General features: G+C 49.8%; 9 protein-coding genes across 9 annotated transcripts; 4 read left to right on the forward strand and 5 right to left on the reverse strand.

The window, feature by feature from the left end:
* Nucleotides 1-678: 678 nt before the first annotated feature.
* Nucleotides 679-1,940, reverse strand: PFICI_01171 (uncharacterized protein; the record flags this gene model as incomplete). The annotated part of the gene is made up of 3 exons (XM_007829752.1): nucleotides 679-738; nucleotides 816-952; nucleotides 1,016-1,940. 3 exons carry the CDS (start codon nucleotides 1,938-1,940, stop codon nucleotides 679-681), a joined length of 1,122 nt encoding a protein of 373 aa, XP_007827943.1.
* A 2,413-nt stretch (nucleotides 1,941-4,353) lies between these two features.
* Nucleotides 4,354-5,619, reverse strand: PFICI_01172 (Cystathionine gamma-lyase; the record flags this gene model as incomplete). The annotated part of the gene is made up of 1 exon (XM_007829753.1): nucleotides 4,354-5,619. One exon carries the CDS (start codon nucleotides 5,617-5,619, stop codon nucleotides 4,354-4,356), a length of 1,266 nt encoding a protein of 421 aa, XP_007827944.1.
* Nucleotides 5,620-8,741: 3,122 nt separating this feature from the next.
* Nucleotides 8,742-10,148, forward strand: PFICI_01173 (uncharacterized protein; the record flags this gene model as incomplete). The annotated part of the gene is made up of 7 exons (XM_007829754.1): nucleotides 8,742-8,896; nucleotides 8,955-9,020; nucleotides 9,084-9,334; nucleotides 9,391-9,547; nucleotides 9,602-9,691; nucleotides 9,758-10,018; nucleotides 10,079-10,148. 7 exons carry the CDS (start codon nucleotides 8,742-8,744, stop codon nucleotides 10,146-10,148), a joined length of 1,050 nt encoding a protein of 349 aa, XP_007827945.1.
* Nucleotides 10,149-11,874: 1,726 nt separating this feature from the next.
* On the forward strand, nucleotides 11,875-13,597 carry PFICI_01174 (uncharacterized protein; the record flags this gene model as incomplete). The annotated part of the gene is made up of 2 exons (XM_007829755.1): nucleotides 11,875-12,148; nucleotides 12,210-13,597. 2 exons carry the CDS (start codon nucleotides 11,875-11,877, stop codon nucleotides 13,595-13,597), a joined length of 1,662 nt encoding a protein of 553 aa, XP_007827946.1.
* Nucleotides 13,598-13,891: 294 nt separating this feature from the next.
* On the reverse strand, nucleotides 13,892-15,140 carry PFICI_01175 (uncharacterized protein; the record flags this gene model as incomplete). Its single annotated transcript, XM_007829756.1, has 4 exons — nucleotides 13,892-14,440; nucleotides 14,495-14,538; nucleotides 14,639-14,936; nucleotides 15,006-15,140. The coding sequence occupies 4 exons, from the start codon at nucleotides 15,138-15,140 to the stop codon at nucleotides 13,892-13,894; spliced, it is 1,026 nt and encodes a 341-aa protein (XP_007827947.1).
* Nucleotides 15,141-16,916: 1,776 nt separating this feature from the next.
* On the forward strand, nucleotides 16,917-18,674 carry PFICI_01176 (Tubulin alpha chain; the record flags this gene model as incomplete). Its single annotated transcript, XM_007829757.1, has 4 exons — nucleotides 16,917-16,928; nucleotides 17,168-17,226; nucleotides 17,324-18,141; nucleotides 18,193-18,674. 4 exons carry the CDS (start codon nucleotides 16,917-16,919, stop codon nucleotides 18,672-18,674), a joined length of 1,371 nt encoding a protein of 456 aa, XP_007827948.1.
* Nucleotides 18,675-19,794: 1,120 nt separating this feature from the next.
* Nucleotides 19,795-21,644, reverse strand: PFICI_01177 (uncharacterized protein; the record flags this gene model as incomplete). Its single annotated transcript, XM_007829758.1, has 3 exons — nucleotides 19,795-21,444; nucleotides 21,503-21,572; nucleotides 21,634-21,644. 3 exons carry the CDS (start codon nucleotides 21,642-21,644, stop codon nucleotides 19,795-19,797), a joined length of 1,731 nt encoding a protein of 576 aa, XP_007827949.1.
* A 522-nt stretch (nucleotides 21,645-22,166) lies between these two features.
* On the forward strand, nucleotides 22,167-24,290 carry PFICI_01178 (uncharacterized protein; the record flags this gene model as incomplete). The annotated part of the gene is made up of 4 exons (XM_007829759.1): nucleotides 22,167-23,064; nucleotides 23,119-23,188; nucleotides 23,240-23,726; nucleotides 23,796-24,290. 4 exons carry the CDS (start codon nucleotides 22,167-22,169, stop codon nucleotides 24,288-24,290), a joined length of 1,950 nt encoding a protein of 649 aa, XP_007827950.1.
* A 500-nt stretch (nucleotides 24,291-24,790) lies between these two features.
* Nucleotides 24,791-25,153, reverse strand: PFICI_01179 (uncharacterized protein; the record flags this gene model as incomplete). The annotated part of the gene is made up of 3 exons (XM_007829760.1): nucleotides 24,791-24,879; nucleotides 24,941-25,068; nucleotides 25,146-25,153. 3 exons carry the CDS (start codon nucleotides 25,151-25,153, stop codon nucleotides 24,791-24,793), a joined length of 225 nt encoding a protein of 74 aa, XP_007827951.1.
* Between the last annotated feature and the right edge of the window lie 773 nt (nucleotides 25,154-25,926).

Genomic DNA, 25,926 nt, shown 5'->3' on the forward strand with positions numbered 1-25,926 from the left:
CCCTTTTCTTTGTGGTGTGTTTAAATTTCCCAGGTTCAAGTCGCGCCTTTTGAGCAAGTACAAGAATACCGTTACAAGGCAGCACTACTGTTAGTTACCTTATAATCTAGCTGTGATTGATCGATACGTTGGTATGCAGGTACCTTGGAGGTTGGCAGGCAGGCAGTCGTTAGGCTACAGCCATGGCCCGTGCTTGTAATTCAGGGGTCTTCAGCGGCCAACCACAGCCATTGACTCCAGTGATTTTAGGCAAGAACACCCGCTAATGGCGCCGTCGATGAGGCGATACTGCATTCGCCTAAGGTACTTGGTCTAATTCTGTTTTTGCAATTCAAGTCAGGGTACACATCGCTATGGGATACACTTGCACTGCTTTGCACAATTTGCGCAATGTGAATCAGCCGGGGGAATTTACAACGTACGTTTCTGTCTGTTCTTACTCTTCTTTCTTTTTCTGCTTCTTGATTTGCTTTCACTGGTCAGACATGAGTGCCGTGTATGTGTGCAGTACCTCGTTGCATACAGTTCACACATACATACACTTACGGGCGACTTGCTTGATAGGGCATGTTCACATTATTCTGGGTATTTCTGGTTATGTTGCCAAAGTATTAAAAAAATTTCTTTTTAGGCTGCAAAAGAACCTTTTTTTGTCTATCCTGATATCAATGATGACATCTACAAGTGCTCGTCAAAGAAATCAAGTATGGTCTTGTAAGTGACCGGCCATGTGTACTCCTGGAACTGGTGTTAGTATCTTGGCTACCAAGGAACTTGGATCGGGGAAGAAGCAAAAATAAATGCTCATGACCTACCAAGTTGAGTCCATGGCCAGCGCCAGGGACGACAAGGGCATCAAAGTAGGTGGCGTTGGGGAAATATTGCCCAGCTTGCTCCGGAACAGATGGAGTGGTCACGCTGCAGTTTCCACCACAGAATGGGATATCACGTTCTAAAGGAAAGAAGACTATCAATACTGATCTCATGGATTAGGAAGGCAAAAAACACTACTCACCTCCAGTAACGATTTGCACTGGTCCGGGATAGGTGTTGAGCACTGAGGCGGGGCCAGCAAGAGTGAGCAGCTCGCCGACAGTAACTGGCTGGCCAGTGCTGTAAGCAGCCTTCAGAATGGCCGGGTCAAAGTCGCCAGGGCCAAAGAAGTTGATCTGCACGCCAGTCTCGGAGCCGGATGCAAAGTATCCATCCGGGTAGTCGCCCAAGGCGGGGATGCTGTTGGCCTGAACAAAGTTGCCGCCGAGAGCAAACTCTGCATTGTAGGAGCCGTTCTGGCTGAAACCCGTCAGAGCAATGGCATCAGTGAGCTCTGGACGCTGGGCCGCGAGGCCGTAAGTTTGGATTGATCCGAAACTGTGGCCGACGTGAACCGTCTTGTCGTACGTGGCGACGGATTCGACCTGACCAGCACGCAGCTGCGACGTCAGCTCGATGAGCACGGCGAGCTCGAGGAACGACTGGATCTCGTTGACTGGGTCGCCGTGCTGGGACTGTCCAATGCCTGGGCGATCGTAGGCAAACGTCGAGTAGCCAGCTGCGAGGGCTTGGTCCACGTAGCTGTAATTATAGTTGTCGGCGGGAAAGTCCCAATAGGATCGGTCGAAGCCGATTCCATGGACCAGGACCTGGAGGGCCTTGCCCGGGCCAGAATCGGGCTCGCAGTATGTGGCCGCAACGTTGCAGGTTCCCGAGACGGTGGCATAGCCAGTCAGGAGCTTTTCGGTCAAGTTGTTGCCGACCTGGCTGAGATCGAGCATGAAATTCGTCACGTCAATATTAGTTTGGGGCGCCTCGATTCCAAAGACTCCATTTCTCGCCGAGGCCGTCACTGGAATCGTGAGATTCTGGCATTGTCGGCCGGCAGCCGTGGTGGCGAGGGCGGCCGCCGTGAGGGATAGCAATAGGGTGTTACTTCGGGCCATGTCTACACAGGAGTCGTAGATTTGAGTTTGCGAGGTAACACGAAACACAGACCATGGATCTCACAGGGGGGCATCCATCACATCTAAATACTCTGGGGACGAGTAAAGTCAATTCCAAATTCTGTCTCGGCCATGACCAGATCTACAAATCCGGGCCCAAGCCACCCCGTCGGAAGTCCAAACAAGGCGTACTGGGTATGGTGCTGCTCATTACACTAATAAGCTCTTGTGGGGGACTTCTGTATACAGGGTAAGAACTGGCACGGGGAGAAGAGAGGAAATGAAGCTTGGATGACGACACGAAGGGGTTACGAGGTTCAACTGTACAGCAACTATTCCAAATTCCCTTCGATCATCCGCTAGTGTAGTGAGCGCAGTGCACAGAATGAGGCCCTAGAATGTCCGCTTCCTTGTCAGCAATGCAGGCACGGCCGACCGACAGGCTGCATTATGAGAATTAGTCCATCTGTCGGTCTAACCATCTCCAAAATCTCCCCATATAAAAATGCCTGGGGGATGGAGAGTTTGTAAGGTGGTCGAGCTTATTCTCAGGCCGGATGCTGCGGGAACTCCCTAGGCTGCGGACGCTGCGGATCGAGGAATGTGGAGGTTGAATGAATATCCTTCGGTCCGGGTTTGCGCTTTTGTGGCACCAATTGCCGATTGTATTGACCGGGGGGTTCGTGAGGTTATTTTTTGGGTCATGACAAATGGAGCTGGGAGATTGACTATGGTAATAAAAATGTGCTCCAAGCAACCTGGTGCCTTGCAGATCATTATCTGATCCTCATCCCCTTTTTACTTTTTGTCGTCATTATTGGACTAGATGAGATGTCGAGGACGCGATTACCGAGATTTGGCCACCGATCAACGACACCTTTATCAATAGTCCAACAATTGATCATTGTCAGTTTTGTGGACATCGACCTCCATTGCATAGGTCGTATACAAAATCTTTTGTTCTAGAACTGAGACATTCAAGTCTTGTGCGGAGATTAGTTCTTATAGCATGCACTCGAGAGGTGCCATTTGGCGTGGCGTTGTATTCAATGTCAATTGATATAATCGAAGAGCAGTCACTCAATTCATCGGGTATCTGTGAAGAATGAGTTGTCTATACTATGCTCATCCCAAAAGTAGCTCTTTGTGCCTCTTGGAGCCCTTTTCCTTGTTGCGCAGTCATCGTCGATACCCATATGCCTTTCGTCATTGAGCATTCTACTATCCACCTAGCCGGCGATCAATGCCCGAATTAGTCCTGCTCATGGTCTTTACGGTTGTCGCAAATATCTTACCTACATTATAACATAGTTGAATGGTAGACAAAGTCATCATCGGGAAGGGCGATACGATACTTGTTCTTGGCAGCTTTTGCGATACTACGAACACAACTTTCAGGGCGTCGACCTCTTGGTACAGAGCAGAAATCCGTGTATGGTAGCAACTATACCATAATTGACTAGTTAGTGAAGTTGAGATCAAGTTTGCAGCAGTGAACTTTGATGTATTACTATGGATCAGAGAAAGACGGAGTATCTGTTGCGATATATAACGCTTGATGTCCTCCGGTCTAATATGTTGTCTATTTGATTTGAAGCTGGATGAATTATTCGACTTGGGTGGTGAATTCTTTACCATGTGAGTTCAGACTCTTGCTTGACTCTTTTGAATCATGTTGCCGGCCCGCGAAAGCCCACCATAGACAGGTAAGCCACGGGTGTCAATATGAGTGATCAATACCCACAAATTGCTATGTAATTTCGTGGGTTAATAACGAGACCTGGGGAATCTCATTCAATGGCTCACGAATTCCTTCGAATTTGTCAAGGTGAATGAGTCTACCGTAGTTGACACTATAAACTCTTGCGAACATATGGAAACTCATTTCTAACAAAAAAAAAAAAAAAAAGCGTATGATGGGTCACCACACACTCCCTTTCTGCATGGCCTGATATGGGGGTGTAGAATGTTGTCACGTCGAACGACCTTTATATATGACTTTTTGGCTAGTTGAAGATCCCCGGTTACAAGCCCGGCCAAGGATTACTTGATAATTATGAGATACTCGAGACACAGATACTCCAAGGCAGATAAGTATCCCCAGAATGCAATGCCAGCTGCGCCTTGCACCCCAAAGTCAACAGGGCTCGCCGATTGTAAATGTGGTCTCTATGATAATGCATCAAAGGTCAAGGATAGGATCTGGGAACATTATCACATACACATTGCAAGTGATCCATCCACTATCACATTCCAATGGCTTGTCAATGATGCAACAAATGATTTCGGCAAAACAAATCAATTGTATCAATGAGCAGCAACTAGAGGCTGACTCATTTTAGTCTATATGATGCTTTTGAAACCAAGAATCGCCTGATACTTTTGAACCTTACCCGGGTAGCAGGTAGGCAGTCTAGTGAGCTCCATGTCCGTTTGCGCCGTTGGATTGACCATTAGTAATTTCATCTCCCAGAACTGCCTTGACCAAGGCTTGCTGAATATCCAGCACCAAGTCCCGCGAGTCCTCGACACCAGTGCTGATACGCACAAGATCATCAAAGACACCAACAGCTTCTCTCTGATCCTTGGGGATACCAGCGTGTGTCATGGCACTGGGCAACTCGACAAGACTCTCGACGGCGCCGAGACTTTCAGCCAAAGTGAAAATCTTTGTAAGCTTGCAGAATCGCTCGGCGGCGGTTCTGCCACCCTTGATCCGGAAAGACAGCATACCACCTCCGAGACCCTCACGGTGCTGCTTGAGCGCGATGGCCCTCTGGGGATGCGAATCCAGACCCGGGTAGTTGACCGCAATCACGTGGGGGCTGGCCTCGAGTGCCGTTGCAATAGTCAAGGCGTTGATGCTGGATTGCCTCACACGGAGGTGAAGTGTCTTGATACCTCTGTGAGCCAGCCACGAGTCGAAAGCCGAGGGGACTGCTCCACCGGCATTTTGCAAAAATGCTAGACGTGCCCTGAGGTCATCCGAGTTGACGGCAACAACGCCCATGACAACATCGCTGTGGCCGTTGATGTACTTGGTGACGCTGTGCACGACGATATCTGCGCCGTGATCCAGGGGGTTCTGTACATAAGGGCTGAGGAATGTGTTGTCCACCACCACGAGAACACCGCGGGCGTGCGCCGCCGTGACGACTGCTCTAATGTCTACAAGGCGCAACGTAGGGTTGCTGGGCGACTCAATCCAGATCAGCTTGGTGTTGTCCGTAATGTGGTCGGCAATGTCGACCTCAATCTGGGGCGTAAATGTGACCTGGCAGCCGTGGGCCTTGGCCACCTGTGTAAAGTAACGGTGAGTGCCGCCATAGACATCGCTAACACTGATGACGTGAGCTCCCGAGGCCAAACTCTGTAGAATGGTGGCAGTGGCGGCGCTTCCACTAGCAAAGGCAAGGGCGTGCTTTGCGTGCTCTAGAGCGGCGACTGCTTGCTCGAAGCTGTCGCGGTTGGGGTTGGAGCTCCGCGAGTATTCATAAAGACCAATGGGCTGGCCAACATCGCGCTGAGCAAATGTGGTGGATAGCGAGATGGGCTCAATCACAGCTCCGGTAGAGGGATCATGAGGGGCGCCCGCATGGACGGCGAGGGTGCCAAAGCCATAGACTGGCGATGCTGGCCGCGGCGGGGTAGCCACGGGGTGTTCAACGGGGACTGTCATTGTAGTGGTACCTGTTCTTGTTGTTGAAAAATGCGTACGTAATTGGGAGTTGTTGAAATTCTCCTCCTGGTCGCGGGAGTCGGGACAGTAGATTCACAAGAGCAACTAAACAATGCCGGGCAAAGCAGCAGGCGGGCTTGGATGCGGTTGTTGCAAGAAATCTTCAGTATTTATAACCTAAAAAAAGGTGTGAGAATGGGCAAGCTATTGGTAATTGTTACGCGGATGGAGCCGAGAGCGAACCGAGAGAGAAGACGGAGGATGGCCTAAACAAGCATGTGGGAAGTGTCTTTCGACGGCTACAGGGACTGGCGTGTGGGCATGGGCTGGGCTCTATTATATATATATATATATATATATATATATAATATTCTCTAATGTTGACAGGATGGGAGAATCAGCTACTGACAGTTATGCTGTGGTTTATAAGCATCATCATTCCAGCAAATTCCGTCATCTTATTATATTAGTGAAGGCGGGAAAATGCATCAAGGTGTTCAAAGGCAATCACGCAATTCTGGGCGCCGAAAGCCACAAAGAGAAGGAAGCAGCAGTAAGGTTCCTAGTGTAATTATTCCCTTGAGCTATTGAGTCATCTCATGTGGTTGTGTACCTGTTCTGACTAATCTACTCCCGAGAAATGTTGTGACCGTATGGACTGGATATGGATATTGGGCAAGCAAACAGACGGGAAGGCGTGGCAATACAACCATTCCAGTGGAGGAGGGGCCTTTATGATTTACCGGTGGTGGCTCATAATGGCGCCGGACCCTGAAGATCACCGGCCAAAAGCTACATTATTAACCCAGTACATGGGCACAGAGTATGTTTCACTACGACCATCGCTTTGAAATATCACGCATCAAAGCAATCGTGTTGTCGACTGTGTATGGCGAATATAAGCACGTGTATCAGATGAGTCGAAGCAACCGAACCCTCGGTAAAGTGCGATGATAAAGAAGAAATTTCCAGACTGCTCAGACTAAGACCCATACCATGGCAGTTTTCTTTACGTGGTCGCCAATTGTTTGTACGTACGAAGTACAGTATTCTAGAGGTAGTGCGCGCAGGACTGGCACTAAAAGCCGCTGTCAAGCGCCGCAAGCCGCAAGACCAGTATTTCTTTATGTAAACCTCCAGTCAATCAATCCCCCCGTTGATGGTCGATCACATGAATGAATGCTGACAAAAACCAGCTTTTATATCAAACGTGGCATCCTAAAATGGTAGTCTGGGGTCTTGGTAGGTATACAAAGCACGAGATCATTGGCTTTCTATTATTGGTACATACGCCCACCATACAGATCATCAACGAATGGCAACATTCAGCCGCCGAATGCCGAATCCCCAGAAAGTCTCCTGCGTTTTGGCGTTTTGGCGCCTTGGCTTCCCTATCTGCCCCCAAACCTTTTCGCGACTTGAGACGGTCTGCAGAATAGGGACATTCTGATAACCTAGAATGCCGATGCCATGTTGAAAATAGACACCTGCCCATTCAAGCACGGAAGGGGGATAGGACCTGTGCTTCACTGTGCACGAGACAGATTGGAAAATGGGCCAAAGCCCGGGTCTCGCTGCTCGGCACAATCTCTAAGCGAGGAAAGTTGTTAAGTAACGCCTTGTGTGCTGCGCCTGTTGCCATATGCAACAACAATGTCGCGATCAGTCGGATATGCCTTCAGGACATGTTGGCCACTCCGGACATGTTTCGCCGGCAGCTTGCAGGAAGACTACGAATCAACCAGCAGAGAGCAAAGCCTAAAGATTTCCCATGGCAATGCACAAAACGCATTGGTCGAATTTGATCAGCCACAGGCACGTGGTTGGCAGGCGTGCAATCAGATTCTGCTGACTGTCTCATAGCACAAAACTTCTTTCAGCTCTACACGGGTGCTGACTGTGTCGCCGGATTCAACCTCAAAAAGCTCAATCGAGTCTAGATCCGGTAGCTGTGATACGAGATCTAGATTTTGCATTCTACCATGATGAAGTTTCGGAATGTGCGGTCTGTGCTGCACCTGGCAATGACGGACCATACTCAGAAGCACATCTCGATTGCTACTCAACAGCAAGCTGAACCTGCCAGTCCTACATCTGCAGCACCAATGGCGTGTCCATAGGGCTAGCTGGCCTTTGGCATTGCTGGCCACATAGAGTTCATGGAAGGCCGAGTGCTTTGAGGTTTGGGGTGCATGCATCTATTCGGGCGCAATATTACGGGCATCCGAAGCGTCTGAAAAGATGTCTTCAATCATGTAGTGGTCGAGACCCATACAGACTACATACTCATACTCGGTGCGCATCCAATCACCAGGCGTAGTGTCCCAATTAGAGGGCCACGTCCCGTCTGTCTGGAACCAACGGAGACGGCATCACCTTCTGAGGCTTCTAATCAGCTCACCCCTGCAGCATGCCGCGACATCGCTGCAGAATTGAACACGGGTAGTATCTTAGTATGGAGACCCTCAAAAGCTTCTAGGCACAAGAGATCATGACTATACTGGGGTTATATCCCAACGGCCCTCTCCCGATAGCGCCTGTTTTGCCGGATGCGGAAAGCCGACCCCACTGCTCAGCTGTGGTCTAAAACGCCATCGGCAGCTTGCGGCCAGCATGCAGGCAGCTGAATATCCTCTTATGGAGTATGAGGCTGAGCGTTGTGGGCTGGACAGAGACAGTAGTAGTCGACTCTGCGAACTCCCATTTGTAGGACAACGGTAGCGCGGCGGTGTATTATATCGAGATTGTAAAAACTCCGTTGCAGTGCAATCAACCTTCAGCTCCGGACGGAGTCTTTGTCGAGCTAGTAAATGCAATATGGGGACTTTGTGAGCTGGAGATCCCGGTTTTCGATCGAGCTGGTACGCCAGGCGGGCCGCATCAATTGTTTTTGATATTGGCTTGTGTGTGTGTGTGTAAGAGAGAGAGAGAAAGAGAGAGAGAGACATGGAGGCCTTCACCCATCTTTCAAATGTTTATATAGCGAAAATGTATATATAGAGACCAGATTCACCACTTACAAGTTTAGTAGTCCAAGGAGAAAATTCCCATAGAAAACTGAGCATTGTTCTTTTAGAAAAGCTCTCTATTGATACCATTTCCGATACTTTGGGTTCTACACAATGCCTCATCAGCTCGAAACACAAGTGCTGGCCAAAAGGCTCAAGGGCCAGAAGCTGGTGATTCCTGATCTCAAGCCCATCTTCTCACATTGGCCAAGTTTGGCAAATGAAAACTATGGCCGGATGAAGGATGTGGTTGACAGAAAGCTACCTCAGTATGACTTATGCCCGGTTCACACACAAAATTAATATCGTACTCACACTACACAATAGCATACTCCCAAGTGCAAAACATCAACAAGCCGTCAAGGACGCAGATCCAGCTTTATTAGCAGCCAGGTGAGACAGAAAAGCTTTACGCATGCTTTGATTTGTACTATCCACTAACACCCAGGGAAAAAGATGGTGGCCCACATCAACTTGGGAAGCTTTCCAAGTCATGACAGATTTGACCATATGGTTCGGCATTTGGGACGACTATGTTGAGCGGCTCGAGGATCCAGACGAAGCCGAAGAGTTCAGATGCGCCACAAAGACCTTTGTTGCTCAGACTTTTGGATTGTCCAACCAGGCGAGCAAGCCAGCGCCCCTGAATCCCCTGATAAGGAATTTTGGAGAAATTGCCGAAAAGATCCGGGGTGCTTATGATATTGGTAAGAAAATTGGCTTGATGTTGCAAGTTGGAAATGGGAACTGACATTAAAGCCAGAACAAAGAGAAGAACTTTTAAGACACTTTGATCAGTATATCGACGCCACGAGGGTAGAAACTGAGTTTGAGAAGAGTGAATCAGTCCCCAGCCTGGAGAGGTACTGGGAGGTGAGGACTCTTACCAGTGGAATGGGCACACTACTGGGAATGTCAGAGTAAGTTGTGAAACAATATGGCTCATAGGTTCAGACATCTAATGTACTTTCCAGATTTGCTCTCGGAGTCAAGCTTCCCATGAGCGTCGTCACATCAAGAGCCTACGAGACGCTGTGGCTGTCTACTATTGTGATCAATTCAATGTAAGTCATTTTCCGAGTATAATCTCATCATGATGGTATCAATATTGACATTCCCATGTTGAACAGCGTCAACGACTTGATCTCGCTAAAGAAGGAGATGCGTGCCGGTAGCGTCCTGAGCTCCGTGGCCATCATGTTCCACGCGTCCAACGACCTGGACTTGGCCGTGCAGCTGTCGGTGGATCACATCCAGCAGCTCGTCGAGGTCTATGACAGCACAGCCATGATGCTGCTCGAAGATGTTGTGGAAGATGTAGAGACGCGCCAGGCTCTATCAAAAGTCATTGACCTGTTCCGAATGGTGAATACTGGTAATCTTGAGTGGAGGTATGTGTCTGTAACTTGACTTTTCCAAAGAGCCCCCGCTGACTGTTGTTTTGTGTATAGCCTTGGCGCCAAGAGGTATGGTGTTTCTGACTTTATTCAAGAGGACGGGAGTATCGAGGTAACTCTGTAATTGAGACTTCCTTGATCTCTAATGGGGTGAACATATTCGGGGACACTTTGGCAGCTTCTTGCTTTTGGCATTGGCGTTCATGGTTCGGTTGGCTGGCAGCTATAGAAACAAGCATGGCGTTTATAGGATTTTAATGGGTTCATTATTCTTAGACTGAACTATTTTTCAAGTGAAACCGCGGCACTGCCCAGGCAATGCCCGCTTACGGGTTGTGCACCAGTACTGCTATATTCAGCAAGCTCTTCAATACAGCATATGATTTCCCCATGTGCTTCATCTCTCTAATTGTCTCCTGGCAGATGAATCCTACGTCTTTTTTGATACTATTCTCTTGCCAGCGGCCGTGGCGGTGCTAATGGATGTTCGCTAGCGTGACCGACAAGCCAGATTAAGCACTTGGTCACCGTAGCCCATAATGCTAGGTTTGTGTGTATATATAAAATAGAATTGACATTCATCTTTATCATTGGCAAAAACCTAAGCTCAAGGAGTTAATCCCAAGGCTGTTGGCTCAAGTGGATGAATTCGTGATGTATCTACTCTTCATTGGGTCTAGAATCCACATTATGCCTCGACTCTACCAATTTCTCTTGGTACATAGTGCTTGGCGTCTGGGAATAGACACTCTCCAGAACTACTTGAATATGTAGTTCTACTCAGGAGCGGCTGGTCCTGTGGTTTGAAAGTTCTCTCCTTTAATTTGTTTGGGCTGTGGAAAAGAACATTTTCACCTTTCCAGGGAATGGGAGTCTGTTTGATTCCGTCAGAGAGTGTACGAGGAGGACATTTGAAGACCAGGGCTTGTAGACTCTCGTTTCTTTATTTTTTCATCCAGATAGCCTATTTGAACTCCTTCCTGTCCACAGTTGAAACCTAGGAAGGTCTTGTCGAATGTCACCTCTTCCTTTGCCATCTTGGCTCATGCCGCCGCAGTTTGAGCGCCTACCTCATATTATAATTGGTAACATATCCGGCGATAGATTTCGATTCTTTAATAGTGAGCAGTACTTGGTTTTGTTTAAAAAAAAGATTCAAAAGAGCGCGCGCTCACTTCACATATCGAATCTTATTCGGGGTAAATATTCTATAATATATGCATGTATTATATATGATATGATAGGTACACTGGATGGGCAGAAGTTTGCGTACCGCTTGCAAGTTTCTCTTCTGTTTTATAAATTGGCAAATATACAAGTATTAAAAAATAAGCTTCTATAATAACTCCTTCCCTTGTTTTCCCTCTCTCTTTTTTTCCCAATAAGAAAAGAAACGGTTATACTTTGTAATACGAGAAATGATACAGCTTTCATGTGGAGACTTTGGCTCATTGTGTAACCTACAACCATCAATGTGACATGTCGACCCCCCGCTCGCTCGCTTGCTGGCCCAAGTCAATTTGAAAGCTGGGGGTTCCTTGTCGCTAATGTAATCCACAGCTTACATGTACAGCGGAGAGTTACAGGGATGCACTGGCCTGGCCTGGGTAAGCTACCCCCCAACTCCAAACTCGCAGGGCTCTGAACAGTTGAGTGGACAGCTTCAACTTCCCACCGCAACCAACCAACCAACGATACCACATCCGATTCCACCGGACACGCGCCGTCACGATTTCCCCCTCGTCCTGTGGAACTATCGACGATAGAACCAGCCGCCTGGTTCGATCGACTTACCGACAGCGGTCCACGAAACAGATGCGCCGGGCAGGCAACCACCGATCCCTGCCGCCATGATCGTGACAAGGCTCCCGCCCGAGATCCTCATTACCATTCTGGAGTATTGCGTCGCGAACCACTACAACAAGAAGAATGATCTTTTGGAGCTACGGACAGTATGTCGGCTGTTCGACGAGATATTAAAGCCATATGGCCTCCACACGCTCCAGGTCGATTGCACGAGACTCATGCGATCGCCGCAGCTCTCAGCAGACCCGTCTGCATTGGCGAGAGCTGGTCCTCATTGCCGGGCTCTCTACCTGGACATGATGTTGATACGAGACGAAGGTCTGTCTACTCTCGAGATAGTTGTGACTTAGCCCATACAGTACTGATATCTTATCTGCAGGCGAAGTTGAGTATCTTGGCAAATTGTTCAAAAAGATACCCTCCATGGAGTCTTTTGTTCAAGGCCTTTACGACCAGTATTGCTTGAACGAGGAATCTTTCACAGAGGCCGACTACCGCGACCATCTAGGTACCATGTTTGAACAGGCCATGAACGTGGAGGCGGTGCGGTTGAATCTTCCATTTCAGCTCATATCTAAACATGTTCATGCCTCGACTATGCTTCTAGGAAACACATTTGAAGCTCTCGCAAGGAGACCAGAAGACTCGGCACCTCTCAAGACACTGGTCATGGAGAATCTGACAGACATTGGAATCGTCAGGCTATGGAGAAACCCTCAAGACATCAAAAATATCATGGACTCGTTCGCCAGCCTTGAGCATCTGCTCATGTCCGTCCGGAGACATGAAGGCGAAAGATATCACACGATTGGATTTCAACAGCGACTATGGGAGATGATTGGCAAGGCTACCATGCTCAAGAGCCTGTGTCTGATTAGCTTGAACATGGATGAGTTGCCATTCCAGCAGGTCAAGCGCACGTCACAGCGTGACTGTACACTGAGCGACTGGAATTTCAGATCTATCCCTACCATACGGAAACCACCCAAGTCTGTTCTACCATATCTCGCCTCGCTTGAACTTAGACGCGTTGATATTCAGCCCTGTGGCTTTCTATCTCTGTTCAAATGCTTTGGAAGTTCCCTCCAGGAGCTGATTCTAAATCACGTCTACCTCAAAACTATCTACAACTCACACGAGCCCGAAGATTTGGACAAAAATTTGTGGATCGGGTATCCAAATGTGCATCCGCCAACGAATCATAGGTGGATCGCTATGACTATTCGGGAATTGAATATTAAACTGCGTGTCTGTCGAGTGACCAACATTGGCTACGATCAATACCACGTCGGCTTGAGGCCCAACGTTTGGCCTGTATACGATCTACACGATCCCAATGGCCGTGGGAGGAGCCTAGATCAACGGTTCGTGGAGGTGGCCATGGGCATGAAACAGTTCAAGGATAGTCAGAGTGTTGATACAGAGTATTGGCCAGAGGAAGTGGATTGTACTTGGGCATATGCCGACACGGAAAGACCATCTCGTATCCGAAGACGGGACTGGGATGCAGTCGCATATCTCTCCGATGTCAACAACAATAACACCTCGTGCTGGCAAAAGACTATTGACGGTTACTTTCCCAACTTTAACCAGCACACGGTCGATGAGCTACATCGCTTTGCTGATACGGCATGCGAAGGTATGGAGGAAGTCAGTCGTCGCAACAACACAGAAATTGACATTGAGGCCATGGTGGAAGAGATGCTAGACGGGCAGGAAGGAGACGAAGCAGCGTTGCAGCCGCTGTTTGATAACAGCGATGATTGATGAGGATGATATACCCATTCATGTGATTTATGAGGAATTGGAAAGTTGAACCAATTCAAATATTTTTCTATTCTACCGGCCATAGCTTTATTGTGTTTGTCAACAGTCTCAGATTCTTTGCGACAGTCTGCATCATCTGATCACAAACACGCATTGGCCGAGAACAGCGGAATGAATTTGCTGAAATCAAAGTCGAGCTCTGCATTGCCTGTATATAAAGACTGACAAGTACGAGGTAGCGATCTTGGCATTTTCCGTCTCTTCCTGGAGGGCCGAATAGCTCATAAACATCACTCACTGTCGTGCATGCCCGACGCGGAAAATAGGAGCATCTTTGGCCATGGACTTCACATCCTTGGATCTTAGGGCCTGCTCAAAGCTCAACTCGACCTCCTTTCCGCCGCGTGGGCGCATTTCATCTTCATAGGCCGATATTGCTTCGCCCAAAGTGCGTTCCTTGTCGACGACCACTGACCTCAGCGCCGAGACGACGTAGTCGGCGTCGGCGAGAGCGTTGTTGAGTCCTTGGCCACGGTCAGGCAACATGCTGTGTGCGGCATCGCCGGCGAGCGTCGCTCTGCCGTTGTGGTTGTCCCAGGTTCTTGGCGTCAAGGGTGACCACTGCTGGCCGGCGTAGATGGGAAGGACGACCTCACTCTCGACGGTTTCGCCGGCCTCGCCCGCCGCTTCCGAGCCATTCGTCATGTCCGAGACCACGCCGCCCAGCGCAGCTGATCGAAAGGGCTCGCAGAATTTACTCATATGGTCTCGATAGAAATCCAACCTCACTTTGGGGTCACGTAGTTCGTGTGCTGACGGAGATCCCCACCATGAGGTGTAATTCTAAAGCGTTGCGGTCAGTATCATATCTTTGACTCTTGCGTTTTTTGAAAATACCTGAAATTTCCAGTCTGATGGATCTGGAGAAGATGTATCAAGGGCTGTGCATATTTATTTAGCAATCATGTACCTCGGAGTTTTCTGACCGCCTCAGTCCTCAATCCTGCCGCAGGAAACCAGCGATCACAAAGGTTTACTGACCTGCCAAAAGAGTGGTACCAGGCAGTTCTGGATGAAATGATAGTTTCAGTATAGGATGGTGGTCTCTATTTCGGATCGCCTGCTCTCTGATATAATGTGAGCTGGGAAAATTGATCATTGTGATGCCAAGATCTTGTTGCTTGGCCGCCTCGCTGCCCACAATGTACTCTCGAACCTTGGACCTGGAGCCGTCGCAGCCAATAACCATGTTTCCACTGTGCTGACTACCGTCATCGAAATATGCCGTCACATGCTTCTCGGAATCGTCAAAGGTGAGACGCTGGAGTCGCTTATTGTACTGTCACGGAGAGCCGTCAGCGACATTCTAAACTCCCCTTGCGATCACCGGTGTTGCAATAACAATTACTCTAATGTCTAGATCTTCGCCATGACTTAGGAAATGGCGCAGCTTCTTTCGCGAGACACGCGTAATGCCCTCGGTGTAGACTGTGCCAATGATTTCTCCAGTCTTCCCATTAATGTATGGTATCGGCTCCGTCATTTCGTGGTGAGGATCAACTCTGGGCTCTTTGATCCGGGCTCGTAGATGAGGCGGGACGAGACTTTCTAGGTGTTTAGCCCCCCAGTGTAGCAACATACCTACGATGTCATGTTAATGCCATAGCATGAGGCGTCGATCTGAGTCTGAAGGAATTAACACACCCCAATCTCGAGCTTTCTTTAGAAAGTCATGTTCGCTATCGCGTTCAAAGATGGTGTAAGATATGCCCGCCTTTTCGAGATATCAGTCGTGCGAAGAAGGCAATTAGAATGCTGATTTGAACCTTTTTCAATCCCTGGGCAATCGAAAGACCACAATTTCCTGTGCCTCGTTGTCAACAATACGCACATTCTCATTCTGTACACGTGAACTTTAGTACTTGGTATGCCTACCTCCGCCAATAATGAGAATTCTGAATTTGTCCTGAGCAGATGTCATTGCAGAACATAGACCATGAAAAATGGACTTGAGTGAGTATTGAAGGCAGAAACGTTAGGCTTGCGCAAATTTCCAAGATCACGATGCATGAGTGAATATAAGCTTTATATACAGATCTTGAGGTTGGCATCCGCAGAGCGATAAGCACTAGATCACAAGATTCAGAAGGGCTGACATGTTCAAAGCCATTCATGTTCTCCCGGTCAGCCCGATGACTTCAAGACGAACACCTTTCACTTTCCTTGAAGCGGTAGATCAAAGGCGGTTCATGTAGAATGTCGTGGCCCAATCAGTGTTCCATATCAACTCGTGCCACTGTCAGTTTCCCAGTTCCATTGCAGAAGCCTTTCTCTATGAGCTCATCCAAGAAGAATCTATCATGTCGCCGCCACAGAAAGAGCTGCAATAAAAAAATTGAACAAATCAATCTTGAGAGGGATATCGACTTTAATAAGCATAAGAATCGTACTCCAACTCTCTTCAATGCGATGATCAAGTATAGCTGGTACACGCTGGTACAAGCTGCCGGCTTTACCCACCAATACTGGAATAGCGTCTCAATATCAATATAACAATTCTTATTCTGATTATTGTATATTCTTTCTGTCAATATGTTCCATTGAATATGCTATAATGTACTGAGGATCGCAGTCTGAAGAGAAATGTGCTGTGTAGTCAGCAGTGCGTGTTCGAGACCAGAGTCAAGCGGCTGCTGTGACTGTCGACGATGATTCGTTTTTGAATGCTTGTGCTACCAAGAAATCACTTGCGGCAGCCAATGGCAATTGGAGATAGGTGCAGGCCTCGGCTATCACAGGGCAAAAGCCAGGGAGCTTAGGTGGGGCCAATGAGTTGATGGACCCTGTCTAGCGTCGTGTTAGGAAGGACCCCTGCCTTTCATTGGCGTGTCGTGGGAGCGGTGTGTCTGTTAGCAGGTACCTGGCTCGCCTGGCAAACCCTGGAGCAGCACCTCCATCCAGCGTCAACCGCTGCCGGTAGAAAGAACCAGCTCCCTAACAAACCTCCCCCCAAAACTCAATGCCCGCTTGCCGTGCTACCACCTACCCCTCCACCAAGTGCCTGCAAGCCAACGACCACAACCTCTCAGGGATCGCCCGCCCCTCACCCAGCTGCGTTAGCAGACACAAGTCCCAAACTCCACACAAAACTATTGCAATTGAATAGAGTCCACACCTCCTTTTGTATTCCTGTTTGTTCCAACTCAGCAAGCGCTGTGCGCAGTGTTCCGTCGAGACTCCAGTCCGTTCGTCCTACTCTCCGACTCCTCCAATTGACCATCGTCGTACCTCAATCTCTCTGCCAGTACCACTATTCATCATGAAGGGCGAGGTAAGTCTGTTTGTCTACTCTCTTGAAATTGGACCTCAAACAAACAAAGAGCTGCCCCGCAGTGAAATGAACTTGCTTCCCTTTCCCCTAAATGCTTGGAAAATGACCAGGCCAAAGAACATTCGCTTGCTCGGTCATTTGTGCAATTGGCCTTGTCGGCCATGCCATCATCACCGACCCAGGAGCGCTATGCCGCCCTTCCTCGAGTATACATGATTGACATCTTCTCGCGTTTGTAGATTCTTCACCTCCATCTCGGTCAGGCTGGTATCCAGCTGGGTAACAGCGCTTGGGAGCTGTAAGTAGTACACCGCTGCATATCACCACCATTACCGCGATCCTTCGATATCCCCGCGATGCAAGAAATCTTGTAGACTGACCCTGTTCAATCAAAGGTACCTGCTCGAGCATGGCCTCGGTGCTGACGGTCGTCCCGTCACTCAGGAAGGAAAGGAGCAGGTTGATGGTGGTTCCTACGAGACTTTCTTCACCGAGACCAGCGGCGGCAAATATGTGCCCCGCTCCATCTTCGTCGATCTTGATCCGTCTCCCGTTGATGAGATCCGAACTGGTGACTACAAGTCGCTCTTTCACCCCGAGCTCTTGATCAGCGGCAAGGAGGATGCCGCCAACAACTATGCCCGTGGTCACTACACCATCGGAAAGGAGATGGTCGACAATGTCGTGGACCGAATCCGCCGCGTGGCCGATAACTGCAGTGCTCTGCAAGGTTTCCTGATCTTCCACTCCTTCGGTGGTGGTACTGGTTCTGGTTTCGGTGCTCTCCTCCTCGAGCGTCTGTCTACCGAGTACGGCAAGAAGTGCAAGCTGGAGTTCGCCGTCTACCCGGCCCCCCGTGTCTCGACCGCCGTTGTTGAGCCTTACAACGCGGTCCTGTCCACTCACAGCACCATCGAGAACTCGGACTGTACCTTCCTGGTTGACAACGAGGCTGTGTACGATATTTGCAAGAGAAACTTGGACATTCCCCGTCCCAACTACGAGCACTTGAACCGCCTGATTGCCCAGGTTGTCAGCTCCATCACCTCGTCCCTGCGATTCGATGGTGCCCTCAACGTCGACCTGAACGAGTTCCAGACCAACCTGGTGCCCTACCCTCGTATTCACTACCCCTTGATCAGCTACGCCCCCGTGGTGTCTGCTAACAAGAGTTCTCACGAGAGCTTCAAGGTCCACGACCTTACCTTCCAGTGTAAGTTGCACAAAGGCCTTTTGAATTGAGAAAGTTGCTAAAGTAGAACAGGTTTCGAGCCCAACAACCAAATGGTTGTCTGTGACCCTCGCAATGGAAAGTACATGGCCGTTGCCCTGCTGTACCGTGGTGATGTTGTCCCCCGTGACTGCAACTCCGCTATTGCCGCGCTCAAGGCCAAGGCCTCTTTCAACCTGGTCGAGTGGTGCCCTACCGGTTTCAAGCTGGGTATCAACTACCAGAAGCCCATGGCTGTCCCTACTACCTCGCCCAGCGATGGCGGTCTCGCTTCCGTCGACCGCTCCGTCTCCATGCTGTCCAACACTACCGCCATTGCCGAGGCTTGGTCGCGACTTGACCACAAGTTCGACCTCATGTACAGCAAGCGTGCCTTTGTCCACTGGTACGTTGGTGAGGGTATGGAGGAAGGAGAGTTCTCCGAGGCCCGCGAGGATCTGGCTGCTCTGGAGAAGGATTACGAGGAGGTTGCTGCCGACAGCTACGCCGACGAGGAGGAGGAGGCCGAGTACTAGACGCAGGGCTTTGGATTATTTATGCAGATGTTCAATACCCCTTTCGTTTTTATACGGCTTCACAAAATTTTCCTTCTTCATTTCTTGATGGGGCTTCTCTCATGATGGCCAGAAATAAAGGAGCTTGGCTTACCAGCCTAATGGACGTTGGAGTCGTAAAGGATAGAATGGAGCTTTCTTGGTCAAGAAAAGGCTAAATTAAACTCGTGATGGATATATTATTGTTTGTTCCAGATATTTGTGCAATATTTGCAGAACCTTCTATTGATCGTGTGTGTGCCAAGTTGGTTGAAGTTGATCCGAGAACGAAAATCCAAAACTCAAGAAGTAATTGACCAATGAAACTAGTGAGAGAAAATTATGATCGAATATCTTCCTAAACAACATATGGAGGAGGCGAGAAGACGCAAGCATCATGACCAGCCTTGTCATATCGAAAACAAGCGACGTGATTTTTCAGCACTCGGGATTGTAAAATTTACTTGAAACACCTTGCCGTTGATGTGTAGCATACTCCAAAGGCAAGCCTTGTACGACCATGCCAATGTATGAACCACATGTAGCCGTGCCTAAGAATTTATGTTGGTAGGTAGGTAAGCTGGAGGGGCATGCGGACGTGAGGCGCGAAATGGCTTTTGCCGAGTCAAAAGAGTCACACAGCCTCCCCAATCACCATGTGTGTGCGTTTGTGTACCTGCATGTCGGGCAATGTCAGATTTCTGGGACAGGTAGGTAGATCCGAGTCCGCGCATGTAAAGTCCATCCATGTATGTACGACCTCCAAGTAGTCAGAACCTTCTTTCACGTTGGGGTCCGAGCAAAACAAAACATCAAGGTAGAACCACTCATTGTCAAGGTCAGCAAGCCAGCAGCAGCCTGATGCAGCGGAGCTCTGCCTCGTCCGGGAGTTCTATAGTTTTATCCAACGGCGCCAATGCAAGAGCAAGATTCTTGTTTAAAAGTAAACAAATTAATAGGACATGGGTTTTCCCATCTTGTCATTACAACAGCTGGTGGCTCAAAAATTAGGCACTCGGTGTGTTGCAAGTCCGGTAGGCATTTCTCGGGGCAAAAAGGGTATGTATAGGTAGTCAAACAAGAAGAAAAAAAAGCCTGCCTTTTAGTTTCTACCACCACTCTTTTTCCACTCTGCGGCTCTTCGTGCTCCGCGCTTCTTGGCTTGCAACGGAGGTCTCTTCTTGCCCTTGACTTTGCCGAACTTGAGATCCTTTGGCTTGCCATCCTTTGAACTGGCGCGGCGACCCTCAAAGACAATCTGTTCCGGCGTCTTGATCGTGCTCAGATCCACACCATCACCACCCGCCTTGCTGTCCCTGTGTCTCGGCTTCTTCTCACCACCCTTTAGTCTTTGTGCCTCGCGCGCGGCGCCTGCGCGTCCAAACAGTCTGCTTGCTCTTCCTGCCAGTGACTTTTGCTCAGGAGTCGCTTTGTGCTTATACTTTGTGCTCTTAGGTTTGCCGGCAGCACCATCAGAGCCCTTTGCAGCCTCCAGCTTGGCCTTGTTGGTCCGCTCCACAGCCAAGGCTGTCTTCTTGGGGTCCTTGGCACGGCTGACTCTCAAAATTCGAGGCAGCATGGGAGGGAATTTCTTGCCGTCGAGCAGCAATGCACCTTCCACATCGTTTGCGTCGTAGAACTGCACGTAGGCAAATCCTTTTCCTACGCGGGTCTTGGGGTCTCGTGGTAGGCGAACGCTCTCAACTTTGCCTGCGTGTTGGCCAAAGATGCGCCACAGGCCCTCTTCAAAGTCAGCTGGGACCTTGGTACGCTTCTTTGTCTTGGTCTCTCCATCAGCATCTGTCGTCAACACCGTCTCGTCGTCCACAAAACCCAGATTGCCCACGAAGACGCAGCGTCTGTGAGCGATTTGGGCCGGGTGCGCAACACTGTCAGCACGCAAATGGCGATCTAGGACAACAGTGCCATTGAGTGCCTTGAGCGCTGTTCGTGCGGCTAGAGGTGTCGAGTAAACTGCATAGGCATTGGCAGACTTGGTGGTTGTTTCCATCAGCGACTTTGTGATGAAGGCAGCGCGCTTGGGCATTCCGCCGCCGGCAGTGGCGACGGAGCGAAAGCGAATGGATTCGATTTTATGCGGACCTGAGGATGCATCCAGATCTGCCAGGGGACTAGCAAGGTGTGTCATGAGCTCCTTCTTGGCTTTGGAGGAGTTGATAGCCTCGGCGGACACATTGCCGAGAAACAATGTGCGGTTTGCCTTGTCGAGCTCTACATCTGCGTGTTCTTCCTCGCCGGCCTTTTTAAGCAACGACTCATGCACGATGGGTGTATCATCTTGCTCCTCATCGTCGTCTCCATCAGCCCCGGCTTCTGACTTCTTGCTGGGCACCTTTTCGCTGCTCTCGGCGTCGCCTTTCCGTCGCTTCTCCTCGTGCTCGTCATCCTCGGCAAGCTTTTGAAGGTATTTGTCTTCCAGATCCTCGAAGTCATCCTTGCGCTTTCGTTTTCGGTCCTTTTTCGTCGGCTCAGGCTGCACGGCTTCGTCCTCTGAGTCATCTTGTGCGCTCGCAGAATCCTCCTCCTCTTCTGCGTCTGACGGTCCGTCTGACGGTCCGTCCTCGTCGTCATCCAGCTCTTCGTCCAGTTCGCTCAGTTCCTCGTCGTCTTCCTCATCTTCATCGTCGCTGCCTGCAGCTGCCTCCGTAGATGCCTGCACAAGCGGCTTGTGTTCCTTTAGGGGCAACAACTCGGAATATCGAGAAGAAGCAGGTGCTTTAACGGGGCCAGACTGTGCAACGTGTCAGTCTGCGCAATGCGCATGTTGAAATCACAGAACTTGGACTTACACTGCTAGCGAAAAGATCATCCAAAGACTTGTCGATGTTCGCCTTGGAGGCTGCAAGCCCTGAGGATTTCCTAGATAAAGCAAGTTAACATGATTGAACTGACGAGAGATTGATAAGTGGTTTCCTCTTACCCTTTGGCCATGGCGCTTGTTTGCGTGCTGCAGAAAAGTTCTTGTGTGTATGGGCGAGAAAGCTTCAGTTTGTCAATAACCCCACGACTGGTAGGTGTAGGCCATTGGAAAAAAGTTGTAGGAGCCGATAACGATAAGCCAGCTGCGGACCCGCCAAAACGACAGGGGTACTCACTGGGCGGCAGCTCGGTCTTTCCTACGTAGGTCACAAAACGCCCGCCTTTCCTTCCTCTCTCAAAGTGCCTGGATGGTGATGCCACACCCTCTCCTCCCAATCTCGAATCCAGCTTGACCAGAGGACCAGGACTCGAGCGCTTTTGCTGACAAACTTCCCATGACCCTCTTCGTATTACCAAAAGCATTAATCTGTCACCAATCGTTTCTTTTATGATCCTCTGCATCTTGCGAAAATCGGCGTCAACAAAACACCTGACCCCAATTAGCGCTGCCCCCGACAGCTGCTCAATCTCAATCACGATCGCCGACTCGGACAGGACGCTTCACGCAGGCTTGGCCTATACAACTTTGCTGCAATGGCGACCGCCGAAACAGCGCCGCCTTTAACCATACAGCCTCCGGCTATCGAGCCGCTCTCGGACGACGATGGCTCGAGCCCACTCTCCGACCTGGGCGGCTCTCAAAACGACCTGGAGCTCCCAGACGACAGCCCTCGACCTGTCCGCGAAGAGCCGAGCGACGACGAAGGCAACGATACCGAGGCAGAGACCGAGCGGCTCTATCCTACACCGCACAACCCCACCCGTCACACTGACGCTCTAGGCGGGGGCCCGACCTTTGAGCGGACGCCGACTAAGCTTCGGCAGGGCACTCGCGTCGACGACGACGAAGATGAACCACTATCAGAGCTTCAGGGCTCATTTACATCGAGTCCTCCTCGTGCTCACAGCTCTGGCCCGCCTAGTGCTGAGAAATTGCAGTCTCCGACCCTTGACATCCTCGCCGAGGCCGCGGCAGCCCAATTTTCTGATGCGCGAAAGCGAAAGCGCTCGTCACAACCACCAGATAACAACGAAGAAGATCAGCCTTCACGGAAACGCTCTGCATCGCCTTTCGCCGCTGGTCAAGCTGACCAGGATGGCGATGTTGCCATGGCAGATGACGAGGAGCCTTCGACGAACACCAACAGTGGTGACGAGGCCGTTCTGCAGTCGGCCACAAATGGAGACATTGACGAACAAGGCGATGAAGCAGATGCTGAAGCACAGATTGAGGAAGAATCGCGCGCACAGAGGCAGTCTCGAGCAGGTTCGAAGAAGCGCAAATCCGCACGAGCAGAAAGCGATGAGCCAATGGAGGAAGCTGCTGATGGCACGACTGCCGAAGAAGATGGCCAACATACAGGAGATGACGAGCAAGCCGAAGCTGATATCGATGAGGAGGCCGAGGCTGCTCAGAGGACTGAGGAAGAACGTATGCAGCAAACCCTCGTCGTTACTCCATTGCACATACTAACGAAATCGACAGTCGAACGAAAGAAAGCAGCATTTGATATGTTAACAAACATAGAAAAGCAATTCGCTACGTTCAGGGAAAGGTGCGCGCATCTGCTTCAGCTATAAACACAAGGTGGCTAACGATTCGACAGGCTGTACGAAGAAAGGCTCGACCAATTGAACAGGGAAGAGGCTATGCTCAAAGCCGACAACCCTACGCACCCAGATTACTTAGCCATGATGGGTTGCATCAATGATCGGCGAGATGAGAAGCTGCGCATAGCTGAGAACGAGTTCGCATTGAATATTGACACCTTAGGGAGATGGGCAGTCGCCAGACGCGCCCAAATCCATTCACAATACTACCAAGATGTGCGAGAGACCAGGGAAAGAATCCTTGGTGAGCTTGGCCAGTACTGGTATGCCATTCAACACGAAAGACGGAAGCACGCCAACAACGTACACGACTTCGGTCTCCGCTTTCCCCAGACCCAGCCGCAAAGAGTCCGCGATGCAATGGCCTACAATAAGGAAGTGGCCATTTTGTCAGGCATTGCCAAGTACGAGGGTATGCCTGCTGCACCGGATATGCGCGGCGCATCTGCACAAGAATTTGAGGATGATTTCGAAGCCATGACTGTAAGTCTTTACTAGTCTACTTGACTTTGCCTACTTGCAAGTATGTACATGCTAACATTGCTTTGACAGCGTGGAAGAGCACCCGTGGCACAACATCATGAACCTGCCAGATCAGTCTATTCTGATATAAGAGGCATACCGCCATTTGGCCAAGGATTAAGTGCTGCCGCTGAGCAGTTTATAGAACAAAATGCCTGGGCAAACCCTCGTCACCCATCCAACGCCCATTTGCTGCAGCGGCAGCACTCGCAACACGAGCCTCGGAGGCGTAGTCCGGCTGCGGAAGCATCAAGCTCGCGCCGCCATTCACACCAACGCCCACCCTTCTCTTCAAGCACAATATCAAACGCGTCAAACTATACTCCGTATAATGCAAATGCCGCAACCTCGAATCATGTAAACCGAGCTCCGACGACGTCCCCCGAGACTACACGCGCTGCAAGCCTGCTGGAACAGACGAGTGTTAGAAGCATGAAAGCTGCTGCTGCTGCCGCCGCCGCCGCCGAAGCTGAACAGGGGAGGGCTGTTAAAAGGGAAGCCGCTCCTCCAGTAGGCGGCTTTTGAAATCCGAAAATCGGGAGTCTCGTGTGACCCAGGATTTGGAATATCTTGGTCATCATTCGACCCAGCGTCGCTGTATTAGGCGCGCAAGTGGTACCTACAGATTACTCTTTTTGCATCTTGGCTTGGAGCTTGCGGCGTTCCCTTATTGAATTATGATACACATGGAGGCATCGACATAGCTGGGTATTTTCTTTTACTGTGCCTGCAATGCAAGGTTCGGCACAAACCATACGGCGTTTATCGGATATATGGGATTCGGTTGATTGGTACATATGGGCAACGTATCCCTTCTACACTTTGATACAGGTTCAGAGGCGTCTCAACATTCCTAGTTTCAATGCTCAATCATGAGCCACGATACCATTTCTTTTTCGAATCAATTGTAGTCAAAATAACAGTCAATGGTTTGCCACCAACGCCGAGTGATGCCGTGTTGTTTTACATGTAATATTCTTGTCCTCTAATTCAGAATGTGCGGTTTGGAGAGCTGTCTTGTCGATTCAAGACTTGTTTGCCGGTTGCTGCGGTACATCAGGGACCTTGACGTCTGTGAATTCATCCTGGCCGATGGCCTTGATCGTGTAGACATCTGCTGAGCATCAGCTGGCATGTTCTCGAGTAGGAAATCGACCGGGAAACCGGCTACGCACAAACTCCGATGGCGAAAGCAGCGATGCCAGAGCCGACAAGGGCGTTCTTGAGGAGATATGGCCTGCGTGCGCGAATCAGCGCAGGCGAGTGCGCATTCTTGTTGTAGTACGACGAGTTTCCGTAGCCACTGTTTAGAGTAACATGGTAAGTCAAATTGTCATCACCAGTCGGGATCGCAGAAAGCGAAGAGGATATGCAAGGTACCTTGGCATCTTGAATTGATTCTGTATAATTTGCGCAGATCTGATTGCGACAGGAATGCGATCGATGATTGTCAAGTCTCAAAATAATAATTCCTGGCAGAGACGACCAGTCATTCGATATCCCATCATCAATCGGGAGCTAGACTAGGCTGAAGCTAGGCACAAGAAGATTGATAGGCACATATTCTTTGTAAATGCATATTGCTGTACCGAACCAGGAACTTTTTTTCTTTTTCTTCTGGCTGCAAGGGTCAGCAGCGCTAGAGCATTTGGGCTCTCGCGCACCCGTGAAACAAAGCAGCTTCTCTCTCCGTTTGATATGCCAGAATTCCCCTTCTCATCAATTCACAACCAGTGTACAGGGCAACATCGTCGGAGCGCAGTGACGAGTCGCCACATGGACACAATCTAAGTAATTGAAGCTCAATCAGTGCGATGCCCAGGGTCTGAGCACGGCATCTCAACAACAGGAAAGGAGCCCATCTTGGACTCTTTGGGGAGCCTTGGAAGCTACCTGCAGCTCGGGTGCAGTTCGCCATTCCCTGTCTGCTGTTAGGCGCGTGCTTTCTCCACGGTCCCGCTACGAAGCTTACCTCACCTACCCATACACGCGCGCCAGCTGCGATCCGATCTTCGAATTGACATCACCAGCTTCTGCAGCGAAACACGACATCACCTTTCTCGAATGCGTCGTCGCCCAATTTACCCAAAGTCGGTCAAGCAGCCTTCAGCCACCATTAATTATTGGATATGCGCAGTTTAGATGCTACGCCAGTCATTCA

The sequence above is a fragment of the Pestalotiopsis fici genome (genome assembly GCF_000516985.1).
Source record: "Pestalotiopsis fici W106-1 unplaced genomic scaffold PFICI_Scf_1, whole genome shotgun sequence".
NCBI lineage: Eukaryota > Fungi > Ascomycota > Sordariomycetes > Amphisphaeriales > Sporocadaceae > Pestalotiopsis > Pestalotiopsis fici.